This window comes from Schistocerca americana, chromosome 9, assembly GCF_021461395.2.
Source record: "Schistocerca americana isolate TAMUIC-IGC-003095 chromosome 9, iqSchAmer2.1, whole genome shotgun sequence".
NCBI lineage: Eukaryota > Metazoa > Arthropoda > Insecta > Orthoptera > Acrididae > Schistocerca > Schistocerca americana.
This window is the reverse complement of record NC_060127.1, coordinates 34,992,448-35,007,862: the sequence shown is the minus strand read 5'-3', so window position 1 is coordinate 35,007,862 and position 15,415 is coordinate 34,992,448. Positions and strand designations below refer to the sequence as shown.

Genomic DNA, 15,415 nt, shown 5'->3' with positions numbered 1-15,415 from the left:
CCCTTTTATACATAAAGGTTCCTTAGGTCACTACCTGGCTATCTAGAGCACAAAGGGGCCTTTAATACAACGTGAGACGCCGGGCCACTCAGCCGAAACTTGAATTATATCCGCCCCATTAGGCGCAATTAAGGGCGTCCGACTGGCCCTTTGACCAGAGCTTCCGCCCACTGCTGTGGTCGTGGCGAGGACGGCCCCTCAAACTTCTTAACTAGTCCTTATGGAAGGCCCATTATACGAGATCTGAGCGGCACCACAGACGGTACACAACAGGGAATACGTCCGGTTTCACAACAAGCACGGGCTTCTACACTTTCATAAATATTTCAGAGTGAGTTGATTAGTGATATATAGTAGTATTGTCACTGAAATTCAACAAAGCTCCAAGGTCCACCAGTGGGTGGAAGAAAGCATTGGTTTCATTTGTTTACGAAAAGGGTAGCAGAAATGATCCACAAAACAACAGTCCAATATCTGAGACATCAATTGATTATATAATCTTAGCCCATGTTCTTAGCTCAAACGTAATGAGGTATCTCGAGTAGAATGACGACCTCCATTCCAACGAACATGAACTGCAAAAACATCGACCTTCAGAAACCCATCTCTCGCTTTTCTTACGTGACATCCTGAAAGCACTGGATCGAGGCAATCAGGCACGTGCAGAATTTCTTGAATTCCTAAAAGCATTTTGAGAGTGGAAATGGAACACGTTCTAAGTACCAAACGTGCAATCTCTCATTGGAATAAAAGAAAATGTATGTCTGTTTGTACAAAACTGATCTGTATATAAAGAATTGAGAAGGTATTCTGGTACCATCGAGTTATGCTGCTCAGCGCATCGCTGTAAAAAATAATGAGACAAGTTAGCAAATGTATACTTTATTAAGAATGTTATAAGTGCCGTAACAGGAAACTTCTTACAACAGCAACCAGCCACTGTTATCAATGGTGTTTGTTTACACAAATAGCACTGCTACCTGCTTCGAACAGACATGTTATGTTCACATTTATATTACATTTGTCGTTCTTTACATCAGTAGTTGGCTTTCGTTCGGACAATGGATGTAAATAAGGACAAGTGTGGTATAAACGTGGACGGCTGTCTGAAGATGAACCTGTCAGTCCGAAACCTTTAAAGGCGCTATTTGTGTAAATAAACAGCGTTGCTAACACTGGCTGGTTCCTGTTTTCTTCTTTGCAAGTGTCAGCTTGTTTTATGTACGCAGACATGGTATTGTAAATGTCGCTTTTCGGCAAAATAGTGGGAAGAAAGTGTTTGTTCCAAGTGCCACTAATAATGAGGCAATACCTTTATTTGTGATAATACAAGGCACAAATACAGTATTACGTTGTTTACTGGTAGAACCATAATTTAAAAACACACTTCCCACGTCTTTTCAATTTTGGAACTTCGGAGGGAAGCTCAGCTTAGCACACAGACCTTGAGCCATCTACTAATGCGTGTTTCAAAGATTTTCTTTATGGCTTGAACTCTGGGTCAGCAAGGAAAACACAGCGATATTCTATTTCTAATCAATGTGATGAAGTTTTGTAATTGTGATTTGATTTTCATGTGAAAGGACTGTCGAGTCGTTCTACAAACAAGTTAAAATATTCTTTCGGATTAGATTCGAACCAGCGATGGTCGAAATTCGACGGTCCACCGCTCTAAGAACTTAGGTACTGAATAATTGAGGCGTAGTTGGGTAAAACGACAATTTTCGCTAGGAGTTTAATTTCGTTGACTAACGCTATCAGTCGTTGTAACAATGGGAGAGCATATCTCGGAGGTAAGTTAATGTTAACTTCACAGCGCAGCACATTTTTAATTAAGTTAGTGAGCTTGTGAGTCGAAGTGATGGTAATATGCTGGTACAGTGTAACCACATTTTGTGCATCTTCCCATTGTCTGGAACGTTCAAAAACAACTTTTCGGAGTTTTTGTAGATATACTTGTATAGGGTGGTACGACACACTATTTGTAACCCATTTTCCGAAACGTAACATCCAAAACAGGACAGCACTGTTAATTAGCATTATGACGGTTGGAGCAGCGAGCTAGCCAGTGACGTCACAGGCATCACATGTCTCGAATGGAGCGTTTTAAAGGGCTTTCAAATTATTTGAATTTCATTTCCGTTTTTGTATAAGTATACTGAAGAAGGGAGAGTAAAAAGGTGAAAGCAGTATATAGAGGGACTACACAAGGGCGTTGTACTTGAGGCCAATATTATGGAAATGGAAGAGGACACAGATGAAGATGAAGTAGGAGATATGATACTGCGTGAAGAATTTGACACAGCACTGAAATGCCTAAGTCGAAACAAGGCCCTGGGAGAAGACAAGATTCCATTAGAACTACAGATAGCCATGGGAGAGCCAGCCATGACAAAACTCTTCCATCTGGTGAGCAAGTTGTATGACACAGGTGAAATTCCCTCAGACTTCAAGAAGAATATAATAATTCCAATCCCAAAGAAAGCAGCTATGAAAATTACCGAACAATCAGTTTAATAAGTCACGGTTGCAAAATACTAACACGAATTATTTACAGACGAATGGAAAAACAAGTAGAACCCCACCTCTATAAAGATCAGATTGGATTCCGTAGAAATGTTGGAGCACGCGAGGCAGTTCTGACCCTACGACTTATCGTAGAACATAGGTTAAGGGAAGGCAAACCTACGTTTCTAGCATTTGTAGACTTAGAGGAAGCTTTTGACAGTGTTGACTGGAATGTTCTCTTTCAAATTCTAAAGGAGGCAGGTGTAAAATACAGGGAGCGAAAGGCTATTTACAATTTATACAGTAACCGCATGGCATTTATAAGAGTCGAGGGGCAAGAAAGGGAAGCAGTGATTGAGAAGGGAGTGAGACAGGGTTGCAGCCTATCTCCGATGTTATTCAATCTGTATATTGAGCAAGTAGTAAAGGAAACAAAAGAAACATTTTGAGTAGAAGTTAAAATCCATGGAGAAGAAATAAAAAGTTTGAGGTCTGCAGACAACATTGTAATTCTGTCAGACAGCAAAGGACCTGGAAGAGCAGCTGAACGGAATGGACAGTGTCTTGAAAGGAGGATATAAGATGAATTTCAACCAAAGCAAAACGAGGATAATGGAATGTAGTCGAAATAAATCAAGTGATGCTGAGGGAATTAGATTAGTAAATGAGACACTCAAAGTAGTCAATGAGATTTGCTGTTTGGGGAGCAAAATAACAGATGATGGTCGAAGTAGAGAGGATATAAAATGTAGACTGGCAATGGCAAGGAGAAGAAATTTGTTAACATCGAGTATAGATTTAAATGCCAGGGAGACTTTTCTGAAAGTTTTTGTATTGAGTGTAGCCACGTATGGAAGTGAAACATGGACGATAAATAGTTTGGACACGAAGAGAAAAGAAGCTTTCGAAATGTGGTGCTACAGAAGAATGCTGAAGATTAGATGGGTAGATCACATAACTAATGAGGAGGTATTGAATAGAATTGGGGAGAAGAGGAGCTTGTGGCACAACTTGACTAGAAGAAGGGAGAGGTCGGTAGGACACGTTCTGAGGCATCAAGGGATCACCACTTTACTACTGGAGGGAAGCGTGGAGGGTAAAAATCGTAGAGGGAGACCAAGAGACGAATACAGCAAGCAGATTTAGAAGGATGTAGGTTGCAGTAGTTACTCGGAGATGAAGAGGTTTGCACAGTGTAGAGTAACAAGCAGAGCCGCGTCAAACCAGTCTCCGGACTGAAGACCACAATACAAGGGCTGTCTGGAGGTACCGTGTTCAAATTCTGCTTGTGTACTTTCGTTTTTTTTTTTTTAATCGACTGAATTTTTCAATTTTATTTCGAAGAATATCAACAAACACTGTAGGGCGTGCAAAATTATGAAGATATATTCAGTTATTAATTTTTCTGTCTTAAAATATTACAAAATCTTATTTTTCATCGTCCACATTGCTTGATGCGCCAGAACAATATTGTGGGTTATACTTACCATAGAAACAACCGAAGCACAAATTTTCTCAGCCTCACGCGCATTTTAAGTAAGCAACCTTGCACGGTTTCTTCATGAGCGATACCGGGGAAACACAATTCTTTTGCATTCAAAAATATTTCTCTTTCATCTGCTAATTTCGATGCGAACCATGCATATGTAATCATACTATCAAATTTAGGTGAGCTAAACTGGTGTAGGATTAGCGGATGCAATTTTATCGAATCTTCCCTAGAAGCGATCTCTCTATTGTCTTTCATCAAGTCGAGAGTATTCGGAATAATTTTCATTAAGATTTTCGCCTCTCGGTAAAAATAAACATCGCACTGCTGGCAATAAGGAGTGCGCCTTGGTGGGATCTCTTCTAGGCTGCAGGTGCTCGCTTTGCGAATAGATGATCGGTTAAAGTTGACTCGGTTTGCCCTCCCCACGAATCGATAATGCACAAAAAAAATTTCTGTTCCACATACGGAAGAATTACAGAACGCAAAAATTCTTCGTACGCCAGTTTCGTGAACTTCCCAGATTTCGTGCAGGACACGACTTCATTTCTGTATTTCCCAGTTAATTCATCTACTCGTTTTTGAACGTTAGGACCGAATTTTCCGGACGGTTCTTGCATACAGAAAAGAAACATATGCGAGCAGCATTCGACCACGGTACCTCCAGCGCGGTAGCCGAACCTTTACCGCTGCGCTACGCTGACTTGCTTGGAATATGTGTAATGTTACGGGTATACAAAGCTCGCAATGAACTTCAAAATCGATTTTCTCAAAAACCAAGGCCCGTCGCTAAAAAACCGGATGGCCAGGTATTCAGGGTAAGTGCCTCTACAACATATTTGAAGAACATCAAACTCCGTGATTTACCAGGTGTACCGGTATGAAATGAGCGTTAAGATACAAATGTGTCGATAGGAAACATCGTTTGGTTGGTATGACATCTGTATTTAGTATACATCAAGTCACGGAACAAACAACATCATATGTTTTCATAGTGTTAACAATGTCGAATTTTACACCAGAAATTGATGATTTGCGGAAAGCATTAATTTTTTGTTTTCATTTGAAAAAAAGTGCTGCAGAGTCGCATCGAATGTTTGTCGAGGCATATGCTGATCATGCTCTATCAGAAGCAGCATGTAAAAGATGGTTTCAACGGTTTAGAAATAATGACTTTGATGTAAGAAATGAAGAACGTGGAAGACCACCAAAAAAGATCGAAGACGCCGAATTGCAAGCAATATTGGATGAAGATGATACTTTGAGTCAGATGCAAATGGCAGCAATGCTAAATGTTGCACAACAAACAATTTCTGACCGTTTGAAAGCTATGGGAAAGATCCAAAAGTGTGGAAAATGGGTGCCATATGAATTGAATTAAAGACAGATGCAAACCGAAAAACCATTTGTCAAATTTTGCTTCAAAGACATGAAAGGAAATCAATTTTGCATTGAATTGTTATTGGCGATGAAAAATGGATTTATTTTAAGAATCCCAAACGGGAAAAATCATGGGTTAATACGGGAAAACCATCAACATCGACTGCAAAACCAGATCGATTCGGCAAGAAGACAATGCTGTGTGTTTGGCGGGATCAGAAAGGTGTGGTGTATCATGAGCTTCTAAAACCCGGTGAAACTGTGAATACTAATCACTACAGACAACAAATGATCAATTTGAACTATGCATTGATCGAAAAAAGACCAGAATGGGCCAGAAGACATGTCAAAGTAATTTTTTTACACGACAATGCACCTGCACACAAAGCAAAACTGGTTCAGGATACAATCAAAACACTTGGCTGGGAGCTGCTACCCCACCCGCCGTATTCACCAGACTTGGCCCCTTCCGACTACCATTTCTTTTCATCAATGAGACACGCTTTGGCAGATTCCTACGAAGAATTCGAAAATTGGGTGTCTGATTGGTTTGCTTCAATAGACGAACATTTCTATTGGCGTGGTGTCCACAAATTGCCAGAAAGGTGGTCAAAATGTATAGAAAGCAATAGTCAGTACTTTGAATAAAATGTTTTTACTTTTCAATTCAAAATTAGTGTTTCATTTTCACAAAAAAAACGCTCATTTCATACGGTACACCTGGTAAAGTATGGAGGGTCCCCTTGTCAGATGATCATCGTGGGCGTGTATGGTGGCGCCTGGGAAGAGATTCCATTCCTCCAGTAGTCGGAGAGGCTCAGAGGTGTTGTTACGCCTGGCGTCACAGTGTGGCCAGCCTTGGGTATTACGTTATGTCATGACTGGTAGTGACTGAGGGAACACTGACGAGACAGCAGTATGTCCTGCCACCTCTCGTGTCCATTGATCAATAATATTCGTCCTCGCATTGCTCGTATCTCTATGACCTGTCTGTTTGATGTTGAGGTACCCCCATGGCCAGAAAGATCGCCAGTTGTGTCCCCGATATCTACATCTACATGGATACTCTGCAAATCACATTTAAGTGCCTGGCAGAGGGTTCATCGAACCACCTTCACAATTCTCTATTATTCCAATCTCGTATAGCGCGCGGAAAGAATGAACACCTATATCTTTCCGTACGAGCTCTGATTTCCCTTATTTTATCGTGGTGATCGTTCCTCCCTATGTTGGTCGGTGTCAACAAAATATTTTCGCATTCGGAGGAGAAAGTTGGTGATTGGAATTTGGTGAGAAGATTCCGTCGCAACGAAAAACGCCTTTCTTTTAATAATGTCCAGCCCAAATCCTGTATCATTTCAATGACACTCTCTCCCATATTTCGCGATAATACAAAACGTGCTGCCTTTCTTTGAACTTTTTCGATGTACTCCGTCAGTCCTATCTGGTAAGGATCACACACCACGCAGCAGTATTCTAAAAGAGCACGGACAAGCGTAGTGTAGGCAGTCTCCTTAGTAGGTCTGTTACATTTTCTAAGTGTCCTGCCAATAAAACGCAGTCTTTGGTTAGCCTTCCCCACAACATTTTCTATGTGTTCCTTCCAATTTAAGTTGTTAGTAATTGTAATACCTAGGTATTTAGTTGAATTTACGGCTTTTAGATTAGACTGATTTATCGTGTAACCGAAGTTTAACGAGTTCATATATATACGTTTTAGCTATGGTGTTCTTTTAATCATTGACAAAGGTCTTCTTAGGCACTTGCGGGTTTTATTGTTCTGAAGAAGGTGTAGTTATCTACGCCGAAACCTAGGTTATCACTAGGTGCTTTTTTCGCAATCGAGGCGGGTTTCTAGTTTTTTAATGTATTAACCAACGATTGCCGACGCGCTGCAATGTTGAAGGTTTTTAACGAGTTCCTTTTAGCACTCATGTGGATGACCTCACACTTTTTGTTATTTAGGGTCAACTGCCACTTTTCGCACCCTTCCGACATTTCTTCTAAATCATTTTGCAGTTTGTTTTGATCTTCTGATATAACGTGTGTGGCACCAGATCCGGCGTGATTTCTGTCTCGGAGCCAGCAGTGTCCAGGACCAGTTACACCGTGTGTGGACCAGCTTACCTCAGCAGAGGCTACAACAGCTTTCCTGGCAGAACCAGTGCGTGCATCCAGGCGGTGTGCAGCGTCATAGTAATGAGTGAGCTCAAACTGCCAAGTTCTTTGTAAATACTCGATTTTGTAATCGTTGAAATAACATCGCATACTGTCTCAACCCGTCAAGTTTCATTTCTTTTCCCCCGTCCCCCTTCTGTTTTATTCACTGTTTTTGTCAAGCAGTGTTCTAACTCAGTCAACAGCCTTGCCGCAGAGGTAACACCGGTTCCCGTCACATCACCGAGCTATCGGGCTTGGCTAGTACTTGGACGGGTGACCATGCGGTCTGCCGAGCGCTATGGACAAGTGGGGTGCACTCAGCCCTTGTGAGGCAAATTGAAAAGAGACTTTATTGAGAAGCAGCGGCTCCGAAAAATAACGCATCCGTGGTCTAGGGGTAACGTCTTTGAGTCATAATCAAGAAGTCTTCGGTTCCGGGTTCGATTCCCTCCGCTGCTTAAATTTTGATTAATAATCAGCATTGGCGGCCGAAGACTTCCGGCATAAGGTCACCTCATTCTGCCAACGGCCTTGTCAAAGAGAGTGGAAGAGCAGACAGAGGTTCGGGACACACTCTCGTCCTCTCGGTAGGAAACTGCCGCTAAAAGCAGAAGAATCAGCAATGATCAACGGCATGAGAATGCAAAATGCAATGGACACCGCTCCATTAAAGACACGTAACGTGTATCCACAGGACATGTGGCCCGTAACTGAAGAAGTGTCATGATGATCTCTCCATTGGCAAAAGATTCCGGAATAGTCCCCCATTCGGATCTCCGGGAGGGGACTGCCAAGGGGGAGGTTACCACGAGAAAAAGATTGAATAATCAACGGAAGGATAACGTTCTACGAGTCGGGGCGTGGAATGTCAGAAGCTTGAACGTGGCAGGGAAACTAGAAAATCTGAAAAAGGAAATGCAAAGGCACAATCTATGCATAGCAAGGGTCAGTGAAGTGAAGTGGAAAGAAGACAAGGATTTGTGGTCAGATGAGTATAGGGTAATATCAACAGCAGCAGAAAACGGTACAACAGAATTAAGAATCGTTATGAATAGGAAGGTAGGGCAGAGAGTGTGTTTCTATGAACAGTTCAGTGACAGGGTCGTTCTTATCAGAATCGACAGCAAACCTACACCGACAACAGTTCGGGTATACATGCCGACGTCGCAAGCTGAAGATGAACAAATAGAGAAAGTGTATGAGGATATTGAAAGGGTAATACAGTACGTAAAGGTGGATGAAAATCTAATAGTCATGGGGGACTGGAATGCAGTTGCAGGGGAAGGAGTAGAAGAAAAGGTTACAGGAGAGTATGGGCTTGGGACAAGGAATGAGAGAGGAGAAAGGCTAATTGTGTTCTGTAAGAAGTTACAGCTAGTAATAGAGAATACCCTGTTCAAGAATCAGAGGAGGAGTAGGTATACTTGGAAAAGGCCCAGTGACACGGGAAGATTTCTGTTAGACTACATCATGGTCATACAGCGATTCCGAAATCAGATACTGAATTGTAAGTCGTACCCAGGAGCAGACCGAGATCACAATATAATAGTGATGAAGAGTAGGCTGAAGTTAAAGACATCAGTCAGGAAGAATCAATACGCAAAGAAGGGGGATACGCAAGTACTAAGGAATGACGAGATACGCTTGAAGTTCTCTAAGGCTATAGATACAGCAATAAGGAATAGCGCAGTAGGCAGTACAGTTTGAGAGGAATGGACATCTCTAAAAAAAAAGGCCTGCCTGCTGAGTGTGTCCTTCCGACAGTCATTTCTTTTTAGATGTCTTCACATATTTCGTGCAGGCATTTCGTCTTAGCTTCCCTGCACTTCCTATTTATTTCATTCCTCAGCGACTTGTATTTCTGTATTCTTGAGTTTCCCGGAACATTTTTGTACTTCCTCCTTTCATCAATCAACTGAAGTATATATATGTGTGTATGTGTGTGTGTGTGTGTGTGTGTGTGTGTGTGTATGTGTATGTGTGTGAAATCTTATGGGACTTAACTGCTAAGGTCATCAGTCCCTAAGCTTACACACTACTTAAATTATCCAAAAGACAAACACACACACACCCATGCCCGAGGGAGGACTCGAACCTCCGCCGGGACCAGCTGCATAGTCCATGACTGCAGCGCCCTAGACCGCTCGGTTAATCCCGCGCGGCTGTACTGAAGTATTTCTTCTGTTCCCCATCGTTTCTTCGCAGTTACCGTCTTCCCAATGAAGGAAAACATAGGTACAAAGAAGGTAACTGCGAAGAAACATTTCAGTTGATTGATGAAAGTAGGAAGTACAAAAATGTTCCGGGAAACTCAAGAATACAGAAATACAAGTCGCTGAGGAATGAAATAAATAGGAAGTGCAGGAAAGCTAAGACGAAATGGCTGCAGGATAAATGTGAAGACATCTAAAAAGGAATGATTGTCGGAAGGACAGACTCAGCATACAGGAAAGTCAAAACAACCTTGGGTGACATTAAAAGTAAGGGTGGTAATATTAAGAGTGCAACGGGAATTCCACTGATTAATGTAGAGGAGAGAGCGGATAGGTGGAAAGAATACATTGAAAGCCGCTATGAGGGGGAAGATTTGTCTGATGCGATAGAAGAAGAAACAGAATTCGATTTAGAAGAGATAGGCGATTCTGTATTAAAATCAGAATTTAAAAGAGCTTCGGAGGACTTAAGATCAAATAAGACAGAAGGAATAGATAACACTCCATCAGAATTTTTAAAATAATTGGAGGAAGTGGCAACAAAACGACTACTCACAATGGTGTGTAGAATGTATGAGTCTGGTGATATACCACCTGACTTTCGGAAAAATATCATCCACACAATTCCGAAGGCTGCCAGAGCTGACAATTGCGAGAATTATCGCACAATCAGCTTAACAGCTCATGCATCCAAGCTGCTCAAGAAAAATATACGGAAGAATAGAAAAGAAACTAAGGATGTGTTAGAGGACGATCAGTTTGGTTTTAGGAAAGTTAAAGAAACCAGCGAGGCATGTCTGACGTTGCGGTTGATAATGGATGCAAGACTAACCGAAAAATCGAGACACGTTCATAAGAGTTGCTGACCTGGAAAAAGCGTTCGGCGATGTAAAATGGGGCAACATGTTCGCAATTCTGAAAAAAGTAGGGGTAAGCTATAGGGAGAGACGGGTCATATACAATATGTACTACATGTAAGGGGGAATAATATGAGTGGACGACCAAGAACGAAGTGCTGGTATTAAAAAAGTTGTAAGACAAAGATGAAGCATTTCTCTCCTACTGTTCAATCTGTAAATCGAGAAAGCAATGATGGAAATAAAAGAAAAGTTCAGGAGTGGAATTAAAATACATGGTGAAAGGATATCAATGATACGATTCGCTGATGACATTGCTATCCTGAGTGAAAGTGAAGAAGAATTACATGATCTGCTGAACGGAATGAACAGTCTAATGAGTACACAGTATGGGTTGAGAGTAAATCGAAGAAAGACGAAGGTAACGAGAAGTGGTAGAAACGAGAATAGTGAGAAACAACATCGGGATTGATGGTCACGAAGTAGATGAAGTTAAGAAATTCTGCTACCTAGGCAGTAAAATAACCAATGACGGACGGAACAAGGAGGACACCAAAAGCAGACTAGTTATAGAAAAAAGGCATCCCTGGCCAAGAGAAGTCTACTAATATCAAATATCGGCCTAATTTGAGGAAGACATATCTGAGAATGTACGTCTGGAGAACAGAATTGTATGGTAGTGAAGCATGGACTGTGGGAAAACCGGAACAGAAGAGAATCGAAGAATTTGAGATGTGGTGCAACAGACAAATGTTGAAAATTGGGTGGACTGATAAGGTAATGAATCAGGAAGTTCTACGCAGAATCGAAGAGGAAAGGAATGTGTGGGAATCACTGATAAGGAGAAGGGACAAGATTATAGGACACCTGTCTAAACATGAGGGAATGACTTCCGTGGTACTAGAGGGAGCTGTAGAGGGAAAAAACTGTAGAGGTTAGCACAGGAGAGGAATTCGTGGCGGGCCGTATCAAACCAGTCAGGAGACTGATGTCAAAACCGCATCCAGTGATGCCTATCGCTTCAGGATGACACGGCGGTCGGTCGGTACCGTTGGTCGTTCCGAGGCCAGTTCAGACGGAGAGAGTGTTCTGATTCACAGTTTATTTTTCTAGTGCGTTTATTTAGTTGGAACATTAAGACTGATACATTAGAAATTCACATCGCGAATCACAAGAAAATATTAATTGCAGTTATTCGGAGTTAATAATTCACATTTATCATAACTGAAAGAAGTCATCCGTGAATTACGGTAATTACGTATGCCATATTAGCTAGGTATGGTTTCGAGGTAGCTGTGAAACAGTTTGCCCTGACCAGCAGTTCCATGCTTCCTTAAGCCCTCCACATTCGGTACAAGTTAGCTAATGTTGACCAGGAGCATTACGAGTTGAGTGAAGCACAGCATAAGTTCTGCGACATTTTGGCGACGTGCTACGTAAGATTGAACCAAGGACGCAAGTACGCTATCTGCATCACAATTAACATTGACGCGATTGTATTTCTCGTTTTCAGTTGAAGCCCATATTTGGTGGGTTTTTCTGTTATAACTTACATCCTATGACTATAAGCTGTTTTTAAGTTCCAGCGGACTGTGGATCTCTCTAAAACGCGTCTTCTTTGGTACGATTTGTTGTGTTGAAGTGACGAGTACCACCATATTGTTGGTTAAAGTATTTGCGTGTTTAGTTATTTTTCTGTTATTATTCGCATATTATGGAAGTACGCAGCTCTAATGTAACAAAACACTGTGATTCATGAAAAACACGTTGTTCTTGGTTCGATTTGTTATAATTAAACTCCAGTTAATAACGTATCAGCGATTAAACCCTTCAGAAGATCGCAAAGTAAAATACAAGGTCATCTCTTGCAGAAGTTCAGTGTAGCACAGTTAGTACAGGTGTCGATGTTGCTGCCGTATCTCTCGAAGATAAACGCTGTTTAAGAGCCTAGAACGCCAGAAATCGATAGAAAGATTAGAGCCATCATCCAGGACACATTACCGAAAACCGCCTCGAAACTGAAATTCACTGGAGAAGTTACAAACTCATTCGCAATTCACACAGGAACCTCACAAGGAGATGGCGTATCGTCTCTCTTGTTCAACATTGTACAGGAAGAAAAGTAATCAGGGAATGGGAAAAGCACGTTAAAAGATCCAACGTGTAAAGAAGAAGGGAAAGAAAATGTGAAATGCTTGGTGTTTTAGATGATGAGGCTATATTAACGAACAGCAAAGATGAAACCAAACTAGTTCTATGTAAACTGCATGAAATCCGCTGTAAACTGGATTCCACATTAGCTATGAAAAAGAAAACAGTACATGGACACCAAATAACAGAAAAGCTCCCACCGAAAATACAGTATGGAAAATCTCAGAAGAAGAAATTAAGGGCTGAAAACAAATTTAAATAAAATAGAAAAAGAAAATTGAACAAGTCTCAAAAAAAGTACCAGCAGGGAAAAAAAGGACAGAGCAAAAGAAGAAAAATGTAGTGTATTAATCAAGAAGGTTTGGGAAGAAAAAAGAAGAAGATAAGGAAGTGAAACTGTAGTTGACGCAAGTTCACACACTCTCGTAAATGGAAAAATTCGAAAATTATATAGATTATATAATTATATAGATTACACCAATTCAAAATCTGAATCTGATTCCATTTCCGGCAGATTTTATAGAAAGCTGTGAATCACTGTTTTTGGGGTGAATGGGTTGTGACACATGGCTCGTTAAGAAAAGCATTGGGCGAAAAACAGATCCCTGCAAAACGCTGACTTCTACAGCAAACGAGTCCAATTCAAATTAAGATCCTGCTTCTGAAAACTGAATAACCACACTATACGTCCCATTGACGAGACAACGTCATATAGTAACATAGGACACGTACAATGCTTTCCGAAAGTCGCTGAGCACTGGATTATGGACTACAAATATAGATTACGTTGAAAGTTCGGAACAAAGTACGGCAGAACACATGTTGGCAGAACTGTTTTTTGATAGAAAAACGATTGCTTTTTAATTTATTCTGCCCTCGCCTGGTATTTAACTGTTTGGTTCAACTAATGAAAGCTATTGAATGCAATGTGTGATGTTTAGACGTTTAGTTAATTGCTTTCAATTCAGAAATATATTTTTCTTATTGAACATGGGTTTCGTTCGACAGGGCAATAAGTCACAGATTTAGTGCAGATCGCCAACTTAAGAAATTTCGAGAGACAGGCTCATTGTTATTTGACAAAATAACTCTTAAGACCACCTAAACAAACCGAACAGTTGCTGTTGGATATTTCCAACTATATGCAGGAGCGACCAGCAAAATCGTTGTACAAGTTAGCAAAATACAAAAAAGGGCTTGCAACAGCGCATAAAACTGTTAGGCAAACATTGAAATTGTTGTATAAACTGACAGCAGTGCATGAATTGAAAGACGCGGATCATGAAAAGCGAATCCGTTACTGCAAATGGTTTTAGTCTTTCATTGAGAGGAATACGACATATTCTGGATATCTTCTTCTATACACGAGATCTCGTTTAGCCTAAGTAACAAAACACATGAATATGATGAACGGAGAATGCTTGTGCTGTGCTTGAGACGCCATTGTACGACCAGAAAGTAGTGTGGGTAGGGATATCCAGATGGGCCATTACTGGACCTTTATTTCTCGAAGAAACCGCGAACGGTGAACTATATTATTTAACGATCCACTATTTGACTGGCCGGCTAAAGGTGGAGGAAATCAACCACTCAGCTTCAACAAGGTGGCACTACTGGACGTACAGCTAATTCTATGAGTTTTTTTGGGGAACGTTTCAGCTCAAAAACCTGTGGTCCCCTCGATCCACCAGACTTATTTCTTTGGGGAGCAGCAAAATCTGAAGGATATAGCAATCGCCCACACACGCCTTGCGACTTAAAAACTGAAATAGCTGCATACATGAGAATCACACTATCAGATCTCCAGAAAGTGTTTACCAGTAAAATTAAATGGTTTCGGACTTGTATAGCTCTCCACGGACGTCTTTTAACTTTCTGCATGACCTGTATAACTCTCTTCTGGGAGAATGTGTAGGCAGAATGCGGGCAGTAAATAATGCGTGGACACTCACTGTAATCGGGGCACTGGAGGAACTCGACGATTTCGCCGGCGACGGAGGCTGCGGTCATCATTAGCAGGAGAGCTGGCACCCACATGTTGACTACTGGGCAGCTGCTGTGGTTCTGGCAGGACGCTGCGGCGCCGCCATTACAGACGTGACGTCACGCCACGCGATCTTCCGCTGTCTGTGACAGACGACAGTCGGCGCCGTCGCCACAAGAAAGGTGAGTGGGCGCCATTGTTAGACGGGCACTGACTCACATGGCGTGATCGGTCGCCAACGACCTGCCAGGAAGTCAACCGAAGGTGCATCTCCCCTTACAAACACCGGCTCGTTATAAACTAATGAACGACTTGGTTACTGCTTTTCTTACTTCATTGGGGAGCGAGTGGGGCAGCACAGCCTCTCCGCCATGTTATTTAGTCTGTACACAGAACAAGCAGTAGTTAAGCGTATCAAAATCAATAATTAAATCTCTGAAGGCTAAGGATTTTCGTGTATATAATGATCTGGCACGATACTGAAACACTGAGCTGCGTATCTTAGCGCCATACTTAGTACCACATTTGTAACTTTTCAGTAATGGATGTTCAATTTCCCGAATGATTAAAGTACTAAGTGGTGAAACCGCATGTAAAAAAAATGACCAGGTGTGAGGAGGACTCACGCTGTGAGGTTTCCCAACTAACTTTTATGTTTAGTCTACATATACCA

At 41.5% G+C, this 15,415-nt stretch overlaps 1 protein-coding gene across 1 annotated transcript in view; it reads right to left on the bottom strand.

The window, feature by feature from the left end:
* LOC124551257 (MD-2-related lipid-recognition protein-like) overlaps positions 1-14,882 on the bottom strand; it is a 50,647-nt gene extending 35,765 nt beyond the window's left edge. The window contains exon 1 of the mRNA XM_047126257.1: positions 14,711-14,882. Coding sequence (XP_046982213.1) covers positions 14,711-14,795 — 85 coding nt within the window. The 5' untranslated portion in view covers positions 14,796-14,882. The remainder of the gene's footprint in view (positions 1-14,710) is intronic.
* Positions 14,883-15,415: the final 533 nt, after the last annotated feature.